Source organism: Stylophora pistillata, chromosome 11, assembly GCF_964205215.1.
Source record: "Stylophora pistillata chromosome 11, jaStyPist1.2, whole genome shotgun sequence".
Lineage (NCBI taxonomy): Eukaryota > Metazoa > Cnidaria > Anthozoa > Scleractinia > Pocilloporidae > Stylophora > Stylophora pistillata.
The window spans coordinates 479,751-500,234 of record NC_142529.1 but is presented as its reverse complement, the minus strand read 5'-3'; the positions used below and the strand labels follow the sequence as shown (position 1 = coordinate 500,234).

Sequence of the window (20,484 nt, the reverse complement as noted above, 5' to 3'; positions counted from 1 at the left end):
AGTATCGCAGAGGTCAGCGGTTCGAATCCCGTACAGGCCTGATTTTTTTCAGGTCTGATTTTCGCTATTGCTTAAATAGCGCTATCTACTGCGAGGATCGTACATCATATGTAGTTGTTTTATTATTTCCAAATTTTTCCCAAGATTCATTGGGCGATTATTTAAACAAAGTTTAGTCGTTGTTTAACAAAAATGCGTTCTAAAACATCTTCAGTTGAGCTAAACAGTGTGAAGAGGGTCAAAAGCTAACAGTGGAAGGTCATTTATACAATTAAATCAACTCTCTTATAGAGAATACCAAAGGCCCACGGCTTTTGTAAAACCGCGGTTTGGGCCAGACCTCCTTTAAAAAACCAGTCCATTAGGACCTGCCATTATTTAACATCTGGAGGAAGGGGGTTCGGAAGATTTTGTTTGAGTCACATTAAAATTAATTTACCTGACCCCCCCCCCCCACAACAAGGCTATGGAGTAATCTAATGATCGCCCCTAAGCAGTCAATATTCGACAGTCCCCCCCTTATACTCTGTAAGCAATAACTGATCCCCCTTCGTTCCCCCTGATAACCATGTGATGCCCAAAAATCCTCCGACACCTCCCTTCCCAAACAATAAATAATAGCTGGTCCCGTAGTAAACGTTTTCAAAAGAAAAAAAGGAGTTAATTCCCGTTGGATATGGCTTTCTGTGTGGCTTTCCGGATGATAGTTTTTCTAAACCTCGCTGATCATACCTGTGTGTGGCTGTTTTTCCTTCAATCTTAAAACACTTAACAGGGACCTTAAGCAACCACGACGGCGACGGCAACGAGGACGTGGTAAAAACAAGAGATCTAATTGGCAGAACAATAGCTCAGCACGTGTATTTTGAAACTTTGTACATTTCTTAGCCGTCCTATGCAAAACAACATCGTGAAATCGCCAAAATTTGCGTCGTCTGCGAACCGAAACGGCGACGGCAAATTATTTCAATTTCCATTTGGAACTCAACGCTACTTTTATACGTCATGCTGAAGTTGAACTGTGGCGCCGTATGAGACAGTAAGCTCATGCGGCCATTTTTGAAATTCTAACTAAGAGTAGAAATTCATTTTTTAATCGAAGTCTTCCTTGGCGTTGCCGTCCTGACTACTTAAGGTCCCTAGTGCCTCTCCACGGATGAACACTATCGCGTCACGTGATCGATTTAAACCAATAAGAACCGGAAAAATTGACTGTTCACTTACCTCTCTTCATCCCCCGCCTCATAACTGTCGTCTGGATTATTTCCTAAAAAAAAGGGGGGGGAGTAAAGCGATTTATTCGCCGATATTCTTTGAAAAAGCGCTTGTTGATTGAGAGTCGTAAAACCAAAACCAGTAATTACAACGGCCAATCAGAAGAAAGCAAAAAAATCTGAGGAGCCGATGACTACTCAGAGTAAGAACAGACAAGCCGCCTAAAGCGCGGGAAAACATGATTGGTTTAGAGAGTGGCGCATGTATTGTGGACCAATTACAGAGCAAACAACCTTACACTTCTGTCCAAAAGTTGTTATGCACTTTGGGATTATTTTGGTTTTGTTTTTCTGACGTTTAATAGTACAAGGCTGTCATAGGAACAAATCCTTTTCTCTACGATCCGTGTAAGAAACACTCTCAGTGTCCAGTATGTAGTCTCCACGTATTTTCAATTCTAGAACAAGAAATTACCAGCAGATCGCATACTCTGGATTACTACCAAACTGCCTTCTCTTTCAAGCGGCTTGGGAGGACTGAATTTCTACCGAGAAAGATGAACAAGACTGGTCAGTTATATGAGCACCTCTTGCAAACATGTATTCGCTTACCAACTTTGGGAGCTGTTTTGAAATGATATTAAATCAACAGGATTAGTAAGTGAAAGAATAAATTACCATCAGTTGGGAGATTTAGCGTTTGGACCATAATTGTACGACAACCTAGTTAATATGCAATGTGTGCCACTCACTTCTACAGGTCTTTCCCGTGATATTGAATCGTCGGCTTCAGGGTATTCAAATACCTTAAGAAGAAGAAAAAGAAAAAATGAAATTGCGATGGCCGGATTAGGTACTAGGGTTCTTGGAAATGTCAGGAAACAGGCCCCCACCGCCCCAAATTGAACTTAAGTGTCGATGAGCACAGCTGGGGAAAACCCTGCACCATCTAGAATACCCTTGAAAGAATTTGTTACAAATCGTTCAAAATGCATTTAAAAACGTATGGATCCGTCCAATAACAGACGAAACTGAGCGGGATCAGACGGAACCGTCTGGAAACAACAGGACATGTACAAAATCTTCCGAAAACAGACAGGACCGTTAAAAATTGGAGAGAGACGTAGGTGCACTAATAGCTTAAGTATTTAATTTTTTGTTTGTTTACCTCAGGACTTGCGATAAGCAGCTCAACTAGGCGAGTCTGGTGAGGCATATCCACTAGAGAAGACAACGTGGTAGTTACTTCGTTTTCACTGCAGAAAAAGATTAACAGTAAACGACATCTATGAGTAAACACCCAGGCTAAAGCAAAAAATAAACCTACGGGCTGGTTGTAGGAGCGGATAAACTGTACTTCTATAGAAATTTTGCCGATAATGGCTTCAATTCTGTCATCGTATGGCAACAACAACACACAGGACTCTAACACGACCGTCAGATTCTCACCCGTTTCTTAAGAAAATTTTTATAATAAAAAAAGTGTCGCTTGTTCTCTAACGTATGGGTGAAACTAAAACTTTCTTACCTTGGTCTCAGTAGTGTGGGTCCAAACACGATTGCCAGGTTGCTTCCGGGCATGGCATTCGCTTCATCGTGATCTGAAACTCTCCTCAGATGCTTAATCAAACGCGCCGCAGTCACACGGTTAGCTGTCGGAAGCTGCATGACGACTTCCCGAAGTCTTCGGGTAAGGCTTTGGTACTCTTCTTGGATATCTTCGTTTTCCGAAGCTGCTTTGCACGTCGTGGAGTTGTCTATTATGGCGAAGCTCTCCTGTCAGGATAAAAACAAGACCATTGAAAGTTAAATAACACAAGTCTTCAACAACAATAAAGCTAATCTGATGAATCTCACCTTAGCAACGCGGATGAATTCCGGATAGAGCTTGACAGTCAAAAGCGACTCTGGGAGCTAAAAAAACAAAAACAACGCAATCTTGCAATATATCGAGTTGGAAAGTTCAACATCCAATGCACGCAAAACCTTAACGGCAATGAGGTACAGACTTGAAGTTTGCTCACCTGTCGGAGGTAGAGTTTAAGAACGGCAGCTATGACATGGGGTGGTGTATCTGACAAGTCAGCTTGGTACTCTCCATTTTCAAACGACTGCAGATATAAAAACACAGTTAGAAGCTAAGACGTCGCCGTTTGATCCAAAACTGTAAGCAAAGAAGGAAATTTTGAGTGCGTTACCTGGCAAAGTTTCTCCACCCTAGATTTGACTCCAGACACCCGGTATATTCCCTGAAAGATATCAGAACTGTCTCAGTTGACTTAAAGGATAAGAAAGAAAATCAAATAGCAAAGACAACGACGAGAAATTCCATAGGACATTGAGAACTAACCTTGACATCAAGACCTACAAAATAAAGAAAAGACGTAAATGATGTTCAAATTCATAAAAAAAAATTTAAGTAGTTAATTCGAGCCAACTGTGAGCTTTAATCAGAGGATATTTGGCTCGCTATCCGATTGGACCAAAAAGTAGACAGCCATGTTTTCTGGCGAGCGCCATTTAGGATTGGTAAGATCGAAGAGGGCCTGGAGCGGACAAACCTAGGAGGGGTAGGGAGGTCGGAAAGAAATTCAATTTTCCTACATTACCCCACCCCTTCCCTTTTCACACTGTTGTCATCCTCACTACCACTTCCCTAGAATATTTTTCTGCTCGCTCTTGGCTCTCCTCGATCTCACCGATCCAATTAGGTGGCTTCAACTTGAACAATTGAACGGAATATTTAGCACTCGCAGGGTAAAAGAATCGCTGATGACTGACCGCAGTAGGAGGTTATGATGCAGGGAAGAGGTAAGGACTCAATGCTTTACAGAGTAGCGACACAATTGAACATCAGATCACCAGTGTCGAAGTACAGTACACTACAGTGCAGTGCAGTACAGTATAGTACAGTTTAGTACAGTTCAGTACAGTACAGCGCAGTACAGTATAGAACAGCGCAGTACAGTATAGTACAGTACAGTGCAGTACAATACAGTACAGTATAGTACAGTTTAGTACAGTTCAGTACAGTACAGCGCAGTACAGTATAGAACAGCGCAGTACAGTATAGTACAGTACAGTGCAGTACAGTACAGCAAACTGATTCAGGTAGCCTACATACCTCGATTGTCAATTTCGTCAATACACGATGAGATAATGTGAGGTATGTTTTCCTCTTCAGTAGCCGAATGTCGAAGATGACTATTGAAGTCCACTCCGAACGTTGTCATGCGCCGTTGACCATTCTGTAAAAAATAGATTATAATACTATAACGATAGCTATAAAAAAAGCAAATTAATTTTTCAATACAAAATTCAAAACAGTTTTAGTCCCCTTGCCTAACTTAAACCTATCTTAAGGGTTTTTTAAATCAGAAAACGATCTCCTTGATCTCGTTTTCAGTTGATCCAATACCAAATTCTCCAACTTACATTCATAAGCATTGTGTAGCAAACAGTAGGGAGAATTACTAACGAGATCTGGGAGTGAAAGGATTAACAACCTTAACAAAGGCATACGTCATTCGACAACTAAATAGTCTGACGGCTCGAACCAAAAACGATCATTAATATATTTGACTTGTAGAATTTACCAGGTTCGGTTTCACATCGGTTGAAGGGGAGGTTTTAAAAAATTAGAGAAAATTGAATTTTGAAGCAACAGGTCATCAGTAGATTAGTACAAAACTAATAATAGTTAGTCTAAGAGCCGCATCATTACCCTTACCGAGAGCTTTCCGCATCTTATGTTGAGCTCTTTCAAACACTTCTTGTGACAAGTCAGACCACACACTTCACATTCTGCACCATTGAAATACACATAACTGTCACATTCACGACACTTGGAGGCCGAGCGGAGTTTCTTCAACGTGTGCGTCTTCGCTGATGCTGACAGGCGGATATTCTGGAAGGGACCCGCGGATGGGCGCTCCTTGGGTTTACGTCTTCTATTGGAGCCTGGGTTGACAGGTCCTTTAAACAAAACGTTTAGTAAGTTCCAGGTTTAAAGGAGCTATCTTCGCAGTTTTTGTATCTTTCAAAATGACAATAACATGTGTATCACTACAACAATTTCCTCCACAGAATGCTTCCCCATTAACTGTTGATCAACATGTTCCTATATCTGACCATGTTGGCTCACGCTTATGCCTGTGACGTGGGTAACTAACTCTTACCGTTAGTACTTCTTCTCTCATCTTTGTTTTCAGCATCATCAGATGAGATAAACTCAAGAGACTGGGCGCGAGGAATTTTGGCTTTACGATCTGAGGTCGGGCTGCCCGAGGGGGACCCTGGTAAGGATCGACTAGTTGTACTGTCACCATCACTGTTGTGTTCCTTTAGATTACTCCAGGCATTGATCGGCTGTTGCGAGCTGTTTACACTCTGTACATTGTGCAGCTGAAGACTTTTATTACGGCGAGGGGTAAATGGTGATGAAATCTTCGCTGTCTCCTCCATGGCGGAATGGATATGAATGTTACGTGAATCAAATAAGGAGTTGTGGCGTGACGGAGTCTGTGGTCCTCTGTCTGGGCTGAAACATTAAAGGGGCAATGTCATGGTTTGTTTCTGAGAAATTCTGAAGGTCAGTTGAGGGAATGTGTTAAAAAAAACCAGAGCAAGAAGACAGCAAGTGTAATTAAACCTTCACCTTCCAAGATCCAATTAATAATTCTCCCTACTTACGCCATACCTTTCTTAATTGTAAATTAGACAGGAAATTCAGTCTTATTCCAAATTTAAGACTCTCATTACCTATTTAAAAGGTGACTTACTATAATTTCAAGAAGTTACATGTTAATAACTTCTGGGAGTTAAAAGGTCGAACACAACCGGCTGTTAGCGTACGTCTGTGACAATTTCGCATTTTAAATGTTGGACTACTGTTGGACTACTGTAGAGGCTCCAAGTGGGGGGCACAAATCAAGCACACCTGGAGCTAAAAACCTTCAACACTGGCAATAGTCTATAACAACTCAACAAAGGTTTCTCTATCGTATAATAAAAAGTACATACTATCCTGCAGAGTACGGTTCAAACTGAAAGACTTGTTCAACAGCTTGAGGTGAATTGGCTTGTTGTAGACGAACGAATTCTGCGAACTGGTTTCCAGGTTCATAATTCCTACTGCTTTCTGCGAGAGTCTGAAACTGAATTGGGCCGGGTGATACAAGCGCATTCATCATCTGGAAATAGTTACATGTGACCTAACGAGAGAATCATTGAAAGTCAAAATTAATTAACAAGTCAATATTTTCTTTAAAATGAAGGTTGTCGCCTAGCTAGTCAAGCGCTTTCGAGGGCAAATCTAGTTTTCTCCTTTTTGCTGTCTTCGTTGAGTTAAAAGGTTACCAAAAGTGGTGCTTTAGAAGCATCACATGGTGCCCGAGTTCCTGTCTCAGAAATAATTATGGGCTGCTCTGCTCTTGAAGGTTCTCATAAAAGCAAAGCTAAATAGATAACCCAAGGGTTAAAAGTTAGACGCCTGTGGTTGGGAAAGTTAGACTCAGAGGGGATGGTCTAAAGACTTACCGCCTTCATTGTCATATCACACTGATAGACAAGTTGACGTAATTCCACCAGGATATTTGCTTTAGTATTTTCCAATTCCCTCTGCCTTGCATTAGCTTCTGCCACCCAAGACTTGTACATCTCCTCTGCCTCGTCAGCTTTTTTGATATCACCTTCTTTCTTCTTGGCCCCGCGTGAGAATGTCGACTCTTCCTAGTTTGGACAAAAAGAGAGATAACTGATGTAAAAAAAATGTCTTTCAATAGAGAAAAATTTGAAATGGAGAAAAGTGAGAGTAATCCCCAAGAAATAAAATTTCGCCTTAGGATGCTCCGCGAACTGGTTCAAAAATTAAACCACAATGACTCCATCCAATGACAGAGCCTTTCAACAAACTACCACACAGTTGAAAAGAAGGATCACTATGAAACTCCCCTGTACAAAACGTGGATCGCCAGGTACATAGGTGATGAGAATACCCCCCCCCAAAAAAAGCTAAGGCTAACATATTGATAAGCAATTTAATTATTACAAATACCATAGTGAGAGAAATTGACAGTTCGATCAGTATCTGAAGAAGAAGTTTGAAGCCAACACTCCATAAACTAAACAAATTTAGTTACAAACTTAAGTATACAAACCTTTTCTAGTTCCTGTTGTTTCTGGATATACAAAGATTTTGCCTTCTTAAGATTTGCTGCTGCCTCAGTCTTTAAACAAAAGATATGAAGGGAAAAATAACCCACAATTCGGATAATAAGCAGAGATACTTGGCATGTCAAACAGATAAAAACAAATTGTTGCAGGTGTCTTACCAGTTTTTTACAAGATTTAGCCCAGCTGTCCTTTAGGTCCTTTCTTATCTTCTCATGCTTAAGTCTTCTTGCTGTTAAAGGCTAAATAAGGAACAGTAAACTGCAATATAAGATACTGCAAAACCTCTAATAACCTCTAGTAACATCTCCTAATCTCTAATCACCCTGGGGCTTGATTGTGTCCACACCCTTCAAACAAGGGCCTAATGTAAAGGGGTGCTTATTGTGGAGAGGGGAGGCCCTTTCAAATTCTCCATTCTCTCTTTTGCTGTCCCTTGAAAAACAAGTGACTGGTTATAATAATGCACTACAAATGGCACACTATGGAAAGCATCTGGTAGCCACATCTCAACGTGCAAAAAGACCAAAAGTGCTAAGTTTCCAACCTCCATAAACCGGCTTGCCAAGAGGGCTGCATATGTTTTATTGGCACTCTCAGCATAGTCAATATCCTTTAGGTGGAGGAAAAAAAGGGAAATTCTTAACAAACTTTGTTATTTGGACCTTATAATAATTATACGTGTTGACAACAATCTTTGCTTTTCTTGATGTACACTGTTACACTTGGCCTGGTCAACCATTATCAAGTGCCAGTCTGAGCTGGCCAGTCTGTGAAAATCTAACTTGCAAATATTTTATTTTTAAATATTATATTAACACAATCTTTTATAACAATTATATTAATGAATAGAAGAAATTGTTTATTCACCTTATCAAGTGCTGTTACATAAATAGACTGAAAAGGCAGGTAATTCTAAAAAAAAACACACTGGCATTAAAACTTGGTTGCTTTGGACATTATCCAGGTTTTAACCAAAAAATTTTGCAAAGCAAAACAACATATTTACAAGACATAGGAAAAGTTACCACCTCCTCTTTGATTGCAGCTCTTGTTGTTTGTGCAAGTTTTGCTAGTTTGTTGGTGTACTCCAACTCTACAAAATCAAAACCACATTAAATTAAGCTCAAATCTTTCAGGGTAAATTCATACATTTGTAAAGTTCAGTTATCAACATGTACATGCCTTCAGGGTGACGTAGGGAAGAGGGAAACCTATTGGTAAATCTTAAAAATAATTCATTTATACTGTGTTCAAACAAAACTCAGAAAACTTTTCACAATGGAAATATCTCTGGAATGTGTCTCTATCAGGGAAAATAACTCTTTAACCTCTAAGGATGAATAAATGTGATATCTAATTTCGATTTTTATTATCACTGGTAATTCCAACATTAAGGTCACAACAACAAAAGAAATGATCCATATCTGAGGGTGCTCTTGATCATTGAACACATTCTCCTTGTCAGTAATATAAGAAATGTGCAGAGAACAGTGAGGAGAATATGTATGGTGATATTAGGATGTAAAGGGATAAACCATTCAGGTGGTTTAATTTCTTGTTCTGATCTTTCTTGTAATTGGTCAAAACACAATAACCATTCCTGACTTATTTCAGGTGTTCATGCATTTCTGAGTTTGAAAGTATGAGTTATTGAGGAAAAAGACAAATCTTCCTTACCCAAGTGGGCCCGTTTGTCAACATAAGTTTCTATGTCTTTGGAGTACTTGGCCCAAATTTTGGTTCTCTGGTAAAAGAAATTAGTATTTCAAAGTGGGTGTCAAACAAGGGGCCTTAGGTAAAACTTACTCTCGACACAGAATTGGACATATCAATTCAAATCAAAGTACAGAAACAACCGGAGCAGAAAAAACTACAGTATCACAACATTTTTTTTAGCTTCCATAATCAAACCAGACATAACCTAAGCCAGGAAAACTGGACTATAAGGAAGTCAAGGTTTTCTGGTAAACTTCTAATTAAAAATGTAAAATGAGTTTTCAGAGGGAAAATATGTATTCTTCAGTTTTCACAATGCTGGGCAGAGAAAGGAACTAAACAAAAGGAATTGAACAAAAAAAAAGAGCAGAAACATTTAAGAAAGGAACTAAATAATGAAAAATAAATTTCTGCCACTAAAATCAGCAGAAAGTTAACCATAGCCTTAAGTTGAAAAAAAAAAAAAAACTCTTGTCAAAGAATAGAATCAAATCAGAAAAACAGAGTTATATATAACTTTACCAACCTGCATGGCAATATCTACTCCATGTTCAAGCATTATTAGGGCTCGATCCAACTCATCAGCCTTCTCTGCTGAAGTGTCAACTATGACCCACAAAACAAATCAAAAAATGAAAATTAGTTCACTATCAATGAATGAACAGCTAAGGGTTAGTTTTCCTTTTGACCTCATTTCAAAGTTGTGAGAATTCTAGAATTCTCTATTCCCTCAGCTTTGATCACATTTTCTCAAAACAAAAGGACTATTAGTTTAAATCAAAGCAACAATGACAAAAAAGAGTAAACTGTTCTCTGTATCTTTTAATAACAAAGATTTTAAGAGCCACTGACTGTAAATATCGAAAATCCGCCGACAGTTGCAAAATTTTGTAATTCATTTAATTTTTTCTAAAGGACCTTTAATGAAATTAAATGAAACTTTTTCGAAAATTATATCAAAAAGTTCTATCGTGCTTTCTCCCCCCCCCCCCCAAAAAAAATGAAAAGTTCAAAATACACCTAAATGGCCGTTGTCCCCCCTGTAAAGTAATGCGATCTGTTGAACGGCTGTCACACAAGAGGCCAAGGCCAATCTTCCTACTTAGCCACCAAATACATGACCTCTTGCATGACAGTCATCCAACAGATCACATTACATTTTTTGTCATTCTAGCTCGAACTCTTTTAAAGCTAGACATGCCACCTATGGCGGGCCAAGAAAGAAACTTAGAGAAATTAAACTACAAGGATAAAGCTTAAAGAGGATATATATTTCGATTTGTAAATATATCAAACAAGACCTTTTTAAAGGCCTTTAAATGGGTCATGACAGCTGTTCAGCAGTTTGCATTGCATTTTTGACAAAATAGCTCAAACTCTTTTAACCTGGACGTCCTGCTTATAGCGGGTCAAGATAGAGAATTGGAGGAACTAAAATACAAGGATAAAGCTTTAAAATGATGCATATTATGATTTTTAAGTATATATGGCAGACCTGTTCATGGGCCTCCAAAGTTGACCTTTATTTTACCTCCACGAAAGAGACACGAAGTACTTTATTTCAACAAGTCACTATTCAGACTTAAACGTAATAACTTAACAAGAAATTAATATTTTCCAAGAGATGAAAGGACCATCTGCTAGCACACAAAATTTAAAAGGGGATTGCATCGCATTGAAGTGTACGAAGTTGCTAAAGTTGCATAATTTTTCATTGCTTCAAGGGAGGGGACAATGGCCATTTAGGCATATTTTGAACTATTCGATTTTTTGGAGAAAAAAAAGCATGATAGAACTTTTTGATAGAATTTTTGAAAAAGTTTCATTAAAAGGATCCTTAAAAAAAAAATTAGTCAAGAAATTTTGCAACTGTCAGCAGATTCTCGATATTTATGGTCAGTGGCTCTTAAGAATGTCAGATTTCATAACTCCACAATGAGTGCCTATTCTTTGAAGCAACCTTAAAATGTTCAGAACTTTTCACCTGATTCTTTCTTTTCCAAAGGTTTTCCTTCATCTTCAAGATAATCCTGGTCATCTTCATAATCCTCTTCATAACCTTTCTCGTCCATATCCTCGTCATCATCGTCGCCAAAGTCTTCCAGTGACTAAAGTGAACAAACAGTGGATACATTACATCTTGGTCTGCCTATGGCACTGAACATTATTTATAGATAAGGCTGATGACAAAAAAAAAGCAAACCAAATTTCATCATACAGCATGAGACAAAGTTAACCCTTTAACTCCCAAGATCTGATTGTAAATTCTCCCCTCTAGCTGCTACACATTCCCTTGTAAATTAGTTGAGAATTTGGTGCTAGATCAAAATAACAACTTCTATCTGATAAGTTTGAATAATCTAGTTACCTGAGTTTTAGTGTTTAATATTATTTATTTCATTTAATTACCATTCTTAACACGCATCTAGCATGACTCAATGTGTTTACAATGGGTAATTAAATATGAATTGACTATTTACAATCGTATGATACAATTAACTGGTATAATAACTAATATTTATAAATAGAATATAATAAAATAAGTAATATAATAAAAATCTATGCAATATATACATACACAAAATCGTCAATGATAATGTAACAGTTGACAGTACATTCATATCTCCTGTTGTAATTCAATTGAAGCCTCTTTGAATAGGTCTGTTTTTAGTGAAGATTTGAACTGACTAATAGGTTCAGCATTCTTAATAGTTTCAGGAAGAAAGTGACAGAGAAAGCTCTGTCACCATACATGGAAGTGAAAGACTTACATACTTTCAAAATCATTTTAGATGCTGAACGCAAAACACGCTTAAAGCGTATATTTCTCTAATTAAATACTTAGATATGATGGCCCACGTCTGTTGATTACTTTAAAAGCAGTGATTAAGACTTTAAACACTATGCACTAGTTGGTAGGCAACCAATGCAATTGGCAAAGAACTGGAGTGATATGTTCCCTGCACTTTGCTTTAGTTACTAGTCGAGCTGCATAATTTTTGCAGTCTTTGCATCTTACTTAAATGATTCACAGGTAAACCATACAAAAGACTGTTGCCGTAATCTAGTTTGGATGTTACAAAAGAATGAACTACATGTTCTGTGCTTGATTGTGTACTGGATGTTAAACGTATATTTTATGGAAAAGATACATGTTTACCATTTCTCATAGTTAAAAGATTAATGATTGCCATATTTCTTTATGAAGTAAAAAAAGAAAAACAAATTTCACCACTTTGCACTGTACATTATTTTCAAGTAAGATGGATGAGAAAAAAACAGAATTATTTACCAGCACAGAGTGCAATATTCTTATCACCAAAAGTAGAGGAATTGAACCTTAGGCTAAACAATGTACAAGGAATTATTGAGGAGTACATCTACTTGTTCTTTAACTACAGGTCACTATTTTTGTTAAGCTACATTAATTGTGTTGACTCTCCATTTATCACAACACGTGTAACCCTCACCACAAGAATAAACTCAGAAATCTCAGTGACATTTATTTTGCAACTTTGATCTGAAAACATCCACAGTCCCATCCTTTAACAATTCACATCACATTCAAATCCCTTTTCATGATTTTGCTGTACAATGGCAAAAAGCCCTGTTTACAGCTGTACATGTTTTGGCATGTATTTGAGAACTTGTAAAATAGTCTTTCGTTACCAGTATTTAAAAAATCTTCTCCATTGTCTAAACAACAAACAAAAGAAGGAGAAAGACGCAAATATTAATTTGGTTCATCTCAATTGTTATCCATGAGTACCTGGTCTCTTCCTGACAGGATTGAACATGCCATCATGAAGGATAGCTTAATAGACCTTTCATCAGTTCATGTCAAAGCATTTCTTATGTGCATTCTAAACAAAGTTTCTTACACTGGAAATTCATTGGTCACAACAAATTTATCTTTTGAAGCAAAAGTTTTCCAAAGTCAATTCAACCAGATGTTTTCTGTTGGAGAGTTAGTACTAAGAAATACATGTACAAACATAACATTTGAAAATGAAAGGTTAAGGGGCTAGGATTAACAAATCAAAACATTCTAAAATGTCTCCTTACATGTACATGGTAGGTCACAACATCACAACATCCTTGTCAAGAGTATCAACAAGTAAATAATCAAATTTCCATAGCAAAAGCAAGGGAAGTTAAAAGATTGTTAAAGATCACATAGTAAAGGCTGTCAGTTCAGGAATTGAAGATAGACTGGTAGAGGCCACTTTGATTTTTCCTAGAACAAGGTGCAAATAGGGCTTTGCTTTTTTTAATTGAGATAACAATCGCACTCATTTGAGAACAGAAGACAAGCACAGTAGCAGAATCAAGTATTCTGCTGATTTCTTTGCAAATTTTTAAGGTCTCACTAAGAACAGAAGGAGTGAATTTGTCTTCTCACAATATAGCTTAATGTATAGTCCAGTCACTATTTCCCTTCTTTAATTCCATCCTTGGTTTGAAATTTTAATTATTCATTTTGGCATAAAGTGATGTATGATAAGAGACAAATGAAAGAAAATTAACCTGGGATTAAAAGTAACTAAAGGAAATACACAATTTCATTTAGGCATTTCTATAATTATCGTTGCCTAATTTCATTAGTCGCAAATTGTCATCAAAAGGCAAGCAAAGCTAACTACCACATAGAAAACATGAAATGAAGGTTTGCAAACAAATTAGTTAAGTGAAATCAAAATGAAAACATCTATTATCTCTTTCTGTATACAGGAACGTAGGGCAATTCAAACCACACAGATAAAACAAAGAATAACAACATCAGCTCCATTGACATGTAATTTCAAAAGAACCTTTCATAACTGGTTTTTTTTTTTTTTGTCAAACTGACCTCAGAAACACATGTCCCTGTCAGTGTTGTCAAACAACTGGCAATTGATCAAGTAATAAATACATAAACTTATTTGCCAGAGTACTTAACTAAAAATAAACAAAAAAGTAACAAACAATCTAGCAAATTTAAAGACCAGAAAAAGCTTTATGGAGGTTATATAGTATCACGATGGTAAATTTCCCAGTAAAGTACATGTACTTAAAGAGGAATACAATATTCATGAATTAGGGTCATACTATTTAAAACAGATTCCAAGATGTTTCAACACAAAAGAGAAAATCATCAAGTTCTAATCCTTGCTGTAAAAGAGACCACACTTCAGACAACAGACTTGTATACTGAAAATGTCAACAATCAAATAAAGTCACTTACAATGTAGCTTATTGTCCGTGGGGAGAGACACTGAAGACGGGTTCTTCTTCTTAGAAATGACATTAAAGTATTTGTATCAGGTGGGTCAACGTCAAAAGAATTTCCCAAAATTAGCACCATTTGGACAGCTCTATTCCACTTGAATTCATTGGCAATTTGTAGATAACTCATTTATCTCACAGTTCCAGTTCATATTAAGCCTCAAACTTTAGCACTGAATTCACACGTGCATCATTTCTCATCCCAGAATTATCATTCCAAAGGCCAGGAAATATTTCAATTCTTTCGTAGGATGTTAAAAATATGAAATGTATGGAAACTGAGTGTGTAACTCTACACTCTGCATGCCATCTGACCACTGGGACATCAGATCTGTTTTATATTTCATGCTATTGGTGTTAACAGCCTGTTAAACAATACTGTGTCACTTAAAAATGGAATTTGACCCAAAATTGGCCGCGACAATCACTTTTTAATGTGTTCATGACTCTGAACCTTTCCCTTCAAAATAACAAATCACAAACCCAAAAAACATATATGACTGTAAATGATCAAAAGAGACGTGTCAGATGCATATAATGTCAGCTGCCCAAATATATTTAATCAGGAAAGCTTAACAACAATATTTAACCATATGGCATCTAGTATTTCATATCTGAAAGTTTCTGGAATGCAAAAGAAATGCCTTGTGAAATCTATCCCTGAGGGATTAGGTTACAGATACATCATATCAGAAAAATTATCTGATTATAAAAACTTGCTACTAAATAACACTCCTTGCAGATATTCTAGCAGAAGACAAGACTTGGTGACAAGTTCCTAAATGTGTACTTAAACCTAAACACTGAGTGTACAAGGCAGATTTATAGCATATATATCTCTGCAAAAAATTTGAAGGGAAATTTTTTTAAACGAATTCCATGAAGGGGCGTGTCCTATGACTGCCTGCAGAGGCACTGACTTCTACACTCTTTGAATACTCTGTTCCATGTACCTCCAGATTTTAAAAATATTTAACAACTGGAAACTAAGACCTTTTGCTCGTCCAAACATAGAATTTTTCTATAAAAAATAAAGGCCTTAAAGAGATCTGTGGGGATAACTCTACCTGTCCCTTTGGGGTAGGAGGTTGAAGGAGGAGAAAGTATCTTTTTCCCACCATCAAAGGTAAATCACAAGGAATGAAAAAATTATCTTGAAATTCATTGTTACCAGCAATAAAATAGAACCAAAAGAATGCTCTTATCCTAAAATACATGATTTAAAGATTTCCAGTCCACAGAAAAATTAAATTGTGTTTGTCACAAACATAATAAATGAAACAACAATTTTTCCCTTTAGTCTGTGATTACACCACAACATTGAATGAGGTGAATGGCTACAGATCAAAGCATACATTTTAAAATTTTCATTTCAAATGTGTTCTTTACCAGTAGGTATTGCAAAAAAGTACGACAACTGATTTTGTCACTGAATAAGGTATGGGAGAGTCACTAAACAGGAAAAATAATTGGCCTTGTGAGGAAGTATTCAGAGAATTATTAGTCACATTAAATTTACCAAAAAAAATATTTAACTTGTCCAAACAGTTACTGAAGCATTTGTACTTAACCAATAAATAATAAATAATTGTAGATTAAATTAAAATAAACTAATAATACATCGTTGTTAGTGGTGAAGAGTAAAGTACAATTATAGTGACTTTATCACATCACATTAGCAGATTCCATTGACATCAGTTAAGTATACATTAGTGTCTAAACAAGCAATGGTCAGCCAGTGCACTTCTTGTGATTGGTTTATTTTGGTTGGAAAGTAACAATCTACTAACTACTGCTTTTAAATAAACATTGACTTACTTGTGAATAATGTTTATTCATGCTTTGTTCCGACGGACCAATGTCCTGTTCACCCATAAGGAAATCAGACACGCTGAAAAAAAGTACCAAAAAACACACAATCACTATACATCATAAAGCAGTTAACCCCTTCACTCTAGAAGTGATTAACAATGTAACTTTTTCCTATAATCTCCATACAAATTATCCTGCAAACTGGTAATCAAACTTAGCAGATAGGAATTATCTTGATCAAATACCAAATTCTTGTGACTAATTTACCAGGAAATGTGTCAGCTAGAAGGGAGAGTTAAATTTCAGATCTTGGGAGTTTAAGGATTAAGAACCTCACAGTCTGTAATCAATTTTATTCATCCAATTTTCCTATTTCAAGGTTCTGTTTTAGATCAATCACCACTCTTGTATACACCATGTAATTACTGAAACCTCCTTCTTGACATGAATTTGTCAGATTTCACAGAATTCTCTCAGCTAGTTTCAAAATTTCTCGCTGTTGTGTTGATTCCCATAGGAAGACTTTTAAACACTCTAAGACCATGTGTAGGATAAGGTTTTGTCCTGTTTTCATAATTCACAGTAAATACAACAAGCTTTTGAATATTTTGAGAAAAAAGAATTGTGTAATTGTCAGGGATTTCATTAGAAGCTAGCAACCAGCAAATTCCGGTGGCTACTCTCCACAACAATCGTAATAATAATTGCAATGTTGCTATGAGCTGGGCACCAGAAGGTAAGAGGAGAAGAGGAAGACCAAAAACCACTTGGAGACGTACAGTAGAGAAAGAAAGGCAAGAGGCAGGTTGGAGGTCGTGGGAGGAGATGCGGACAGCAGCAACCAATCGAGAGGAGGGGAAAAGCTCTGTGAAGGCCCTATGTGCCATGAGCATCAAAAGGATTGATGGTGATGACTCTCAACAACAGAGCTGACTACTATGGCCATTCCACTTCCCAGTTTTTGCATGTTATTTAGAAAACATTCAATATGTTATAAGGGCAGTCATCAATAAGGTGTTTTTTTATGATATTCTGTCTCCTTTTTTGGTTGTTGGGTAATTTTTGTAACAAGTTCTAACAATTCAATCAACAACATGATTGGTTCACTGTGGGCAATGTTGAATAAAGAGAAGAGAAAGATTGGTAACAAAACTGCCTCGATTACCCCTAAACTGTCTTCTGCCTACTTATGTCCTAATATACACCTACTTATGAAATTAACGATATCTCTGGTAATTGTACTGATGTGTTGCACTCAAGGTTAAATGTGCAGTAAATGATGGTTCAAGCTAACCTCCAATGTTTATCAGATTTTCAACTCTTAAACTCCCAAAGAAATCAACAACGAACTTCTTTTTCAAGTATTTATACCACATCAAGTATTTATACCACATCAAGTATTTATACCACATCAAGTATTTATACCACATCAAGTATTTATACCACATCAAGTATTTATACCACATCAAGTATTTATACCACATCAAGTATTTATACCACATCAAGTATTTATACCACATCAAGTAAAGAAGTGTTGAGAATAAACATACTGCTCAGCTGGTACTTATTATTTCTGATACTTATTTTCAAAGGGAATTATGGCAGCTAGAAAGGAGAATTTAAAATCAGATCTCAAGAATTGAAGGGTTCGTCCTAGTCAACAGGTTGGTGAAGGAAAACTATTAATAACCATTACCGTATGAATGAATGTTTACTAAGAGTGACCAAAAATGAAATTCTCCTTACAATATTGATACATTTCCAAGTAAGAATAAAATCAACTTAAGGATATTTTTATTTAACACCAAATTCTCAGATCTTAGATTAACTCTTTACACCCTAATATCAATGAACATAAAATTATTCTCATTTCTAATCTCTATACATTTCCTAAGTTGCTGACAAGGAGAATATGTTTAGCAATCAAGAGCTTCTAATGTTGGTTGTCAATTCCTTTACTCTCAAGACTTTAATTTGTGATTAAGCAGTGATAACGTAGAGAGAAATTAGACGTGAGTCACTCTTAGGGTTTAAAGGATTAAAAGAATCATACACCAAACAGGGTGGAAATTAGGGCTGGTTATTTGGACAAAGTTCAGCCTTTGTTTAACAAACAGCATTCTAAACTATCTTGAATTAAGCTAAATCTTTTACCTCAACATTTATTTTTGTTAACAGTGTGAAGAGAACAAAAAGCTAGCATTGAAAGGATATTTCTTAAATGAAAGCAAACCTTCTACAGTGAACACATTGAGGCCCACTTCTTGTGCAAAACTGCAGTTTGAGTTAGACCTTGTCTAAATGACTGGCCCTTGTGTCCACAAGAGAGGCATCTTGCTTCAGGGTGGTATTGTCATTAAGTGGGGATTATGATTTAATAAGAAGCAAAGGTTGACAAATTAAGCTGTCACCAGACTCACTTAACAAATGTTACTCCACCTTGTTTTACTTTTTTTTTTTATTTTGCTGCATTAGGTATTATAACATCTCAATTTACCTGCTGCTGAATGCCAAGGCCAGCTGATCAATGGACTCATAGAATTCATCTGGGGGTTTACTGGTGTCTTCATAGTTGTGACTTTTGACCTTACTAATCAGTGTTCCAGCAGAGGCAAGTATGTCTGTTGAGTGTAGTGGTTGGTATGTATTAAGGACTCCTTTAAGAACTGACAGGACCTCACCAAGACGTTCATGGGCTAACAGCTGTGGCGGATCACTGTCAGGATTATCTACAAAATAACGAAAGTAAAATCATGAGTTTAATGAACTGAGTATAGCATCAAAAGTAGAATCTGAGTGAAACTCTAAAATCATTTTCATTAAGTCACACTCCAGGGCCCAGTGTGTGCTTTGCAATTCGCATTTTACATTTGGTTAAGACTTGTCTTGATTAGGAGTATATGCTATGGCTTACATCTTTGGTAAAGAAAACAGAACATGAGCCATAATCCTTGATAAAAAATAATGAATTTACCCTGGGTTTCCCTAATAATGTTTTGAGCCACCTGACTCTGTATACTATAGATATTTAAAGATTATTGCTACTGAAAGTCTCTAAGTATTTCTTGCTTTCATACAGAAAAGAAAGTATCAGAAAAGAGACAGCTAAGACTGAAGGCTGTTTTATTTATTTTGCTTCTAAACAGGAGGAACCTATTCATAAAGATGTGAGCATAAGATGCATTCCTGAACACATAATCAAGAACTGTCATGGCACATTACATGTAGCATTCACTAAAACAATGGAAAGAGAAACCTTTGAGTAACATAATGGAAACCAAAGATTTAGTTGATATCTTTCATATCTGGTGTGGTAGTAACATATTTCCCCAACACTCTCTTACCAACATAGAGTAAGATTACATAAACAAATACATACTCTGTGTCATCGTATTCTAGAGTGTTAGCTACAGGATTCTATTTTACAACTAGACAAAGTCTCACAATATTAAAGACACCTTAGGGCAAAAAAAGGAGAGAATGTTCTTCACTAAAGAGGACTAATAAAAACCATCATTCATGGAAATTGGCGTTAATATTAAGAACAATTTATAAATAGCAGCAAATTCCTTTACACTTGCAGTGCATCGATGTGGTTATTGAGGTATTTGCTGAAAAGTCAACAATCACACAAAAAATCCCTTCATTTGTTCTTTGAATGAGTGTTGCAAATCAAATTAAAAGGCGTTTGGACAGACAGCTCCAAAATAAACATTCCTAAATCCTAATATGATGGGAAAATGCCTTACATCAATATGATCTAGAAGTTAGACAAGATATATTCACACAGCAATGTATAACAGACCAATATCAAAGTAAATTTGCAGAAATATATTTCCTAAAGTTTGAAAACAAAGTTTGAGCACAAACTACAATTTTTACTGTTAATAAATTGCATCCACACACGGTACATTTTACAATAATGAAACAAAGCCAGCTTTACTTTAGATGAACATCTAGCTTAATTTCAAAACATGTTCTGCACGAAATCGTTAGAAAATCCAGCATACCATTATTCTTAGAACTACACTGAAAGACTTGTTGAAATATTCTCAAAATACAAGAGTTTAATTTACATGTCAATCTCTCTTAATTCTAGCGAATAATCCCCTATTGGAAAATCATTGAGAAGGTATAAAAATCCGTGACTGCCTTAACGTGATTAGATGAAATTAAAACCGATCACTGGCGTTAATGATGTAACGATTCTTCATTTTTTTGCGTCAAAAAAGGAAAATAGTAGATTTCCACCGGAAAATCGAAACAAAAAAAAATTTAATTCCCTTATTACATCTCTATTTTA

At 36.5% G+C, this 20,484-nt stretch overlaps 1 protein-coding gene and 1 long non-coding RNA gene across 5 annotated transcripts in view; one reads left to right on the top strand and one right to left on the bottom strand.

The window, feature by feature from the left end:
• The window catches only part of LOC111323885 (uncharacterized), a 30,754-nt gene that overhangs the window by 6,055 nt on the left and 4,215 nt on the right, over positions 1–20,484 (bottom strand). For 3 of the 4 annotated variants that reach the window (XM_022927329.2, XM_022927327.2, XM_022927328.2), the window contains 24 exons: positions 18,679–18,910; positions 16,188–16,260; positions 11,089–11,212; positions 9,631–9,710; positions 9,066–9,132; positions 8,417–8,481; positions 8,256–8,300; positions 7,933–7,998; positions 7,547–7,627; positions 7,373–7,441; positions 6,753–6,944; positions 6,237–6,427; positions 5,393–5,754; positions 4,945–5,189; positions 4,339–4,462; positions 3,565–3,578; positions 3,413–3,463; positions 3,239–3,325; positions 3,072–3,128; positions 2,743–2,990; positions 2,383–2,470; positions 1,967–2,020; positions 1,690–1,759; positions 1,225–1,267 (listed from right to left, as the gene is read on the bottom strand). In XM_022927329.2, coding sequence (XP_022783064.2) covers positions 1,225–1,267; positions 1,690–1,759; positions 1,967–2,020; positions 2,383–2,470; positions 2,743–2,990; positions 3,072–3,128; positions 3,239–3,325; positions 3,413–3,463; positions 3,565–3,578; positions 4,339–4,462; positions 4,945–5,189; positions 5,393–5,754; positions 6,237–6,427; positions 6,753–6,944; positions 7,373–7,441; positions 7,547–7,627; positions 7,933–7,998; positions 8,256–8,300; positions 8,417–8,481; positions 9,066–9,132; positions 9,631–9,710; positions 11,089–11,212; positions 16,188–16,260; positions 18,679–18,910 — 2,728 coding nt within the window. Of the gene's footprint in view, positions 1–1,224; positions 1,268–1,689; positions 1,760–1,966; positions 2,021–2,382; positions 2,471–2,742; positions 2,991–3,071; positions 3,129–3,238; positions 3,326–3,412; positions 3,464–3,564; positions 3,579–4,338; positions 4,463–4,944; positions 5,190–5,392; positions 5,755–6,236; positions 6,428–6,752; positions 6,945–7,372; positions 7,442–7,546; positions 7,628–7,932; positions 7,999–8,255; positions 8,301–8,416; positions 8,482–9,065; positions 9,133–9,630; positions 9,711–11,088; positions 11,213–14,328; positions 14,629–16,187; positions 16,261–18,678; positions 18,911–20,484 lie in introns of those variants that run through there. The other variant, XM_022927330.2, reaches the window with a different exon arrangement.
• LOC148719586 (uncharacterized) lies at positions 17,659–19,924 on the top strand. Its single transcript, XR_015993055.1, has 3 exons — positions 17,659–17,845; positions 18,657–18,926; positions 19,328–19,924. It is a non-coding gene; the product is annotated as an uncharacterized LOC148719586 (long non-coding RNA).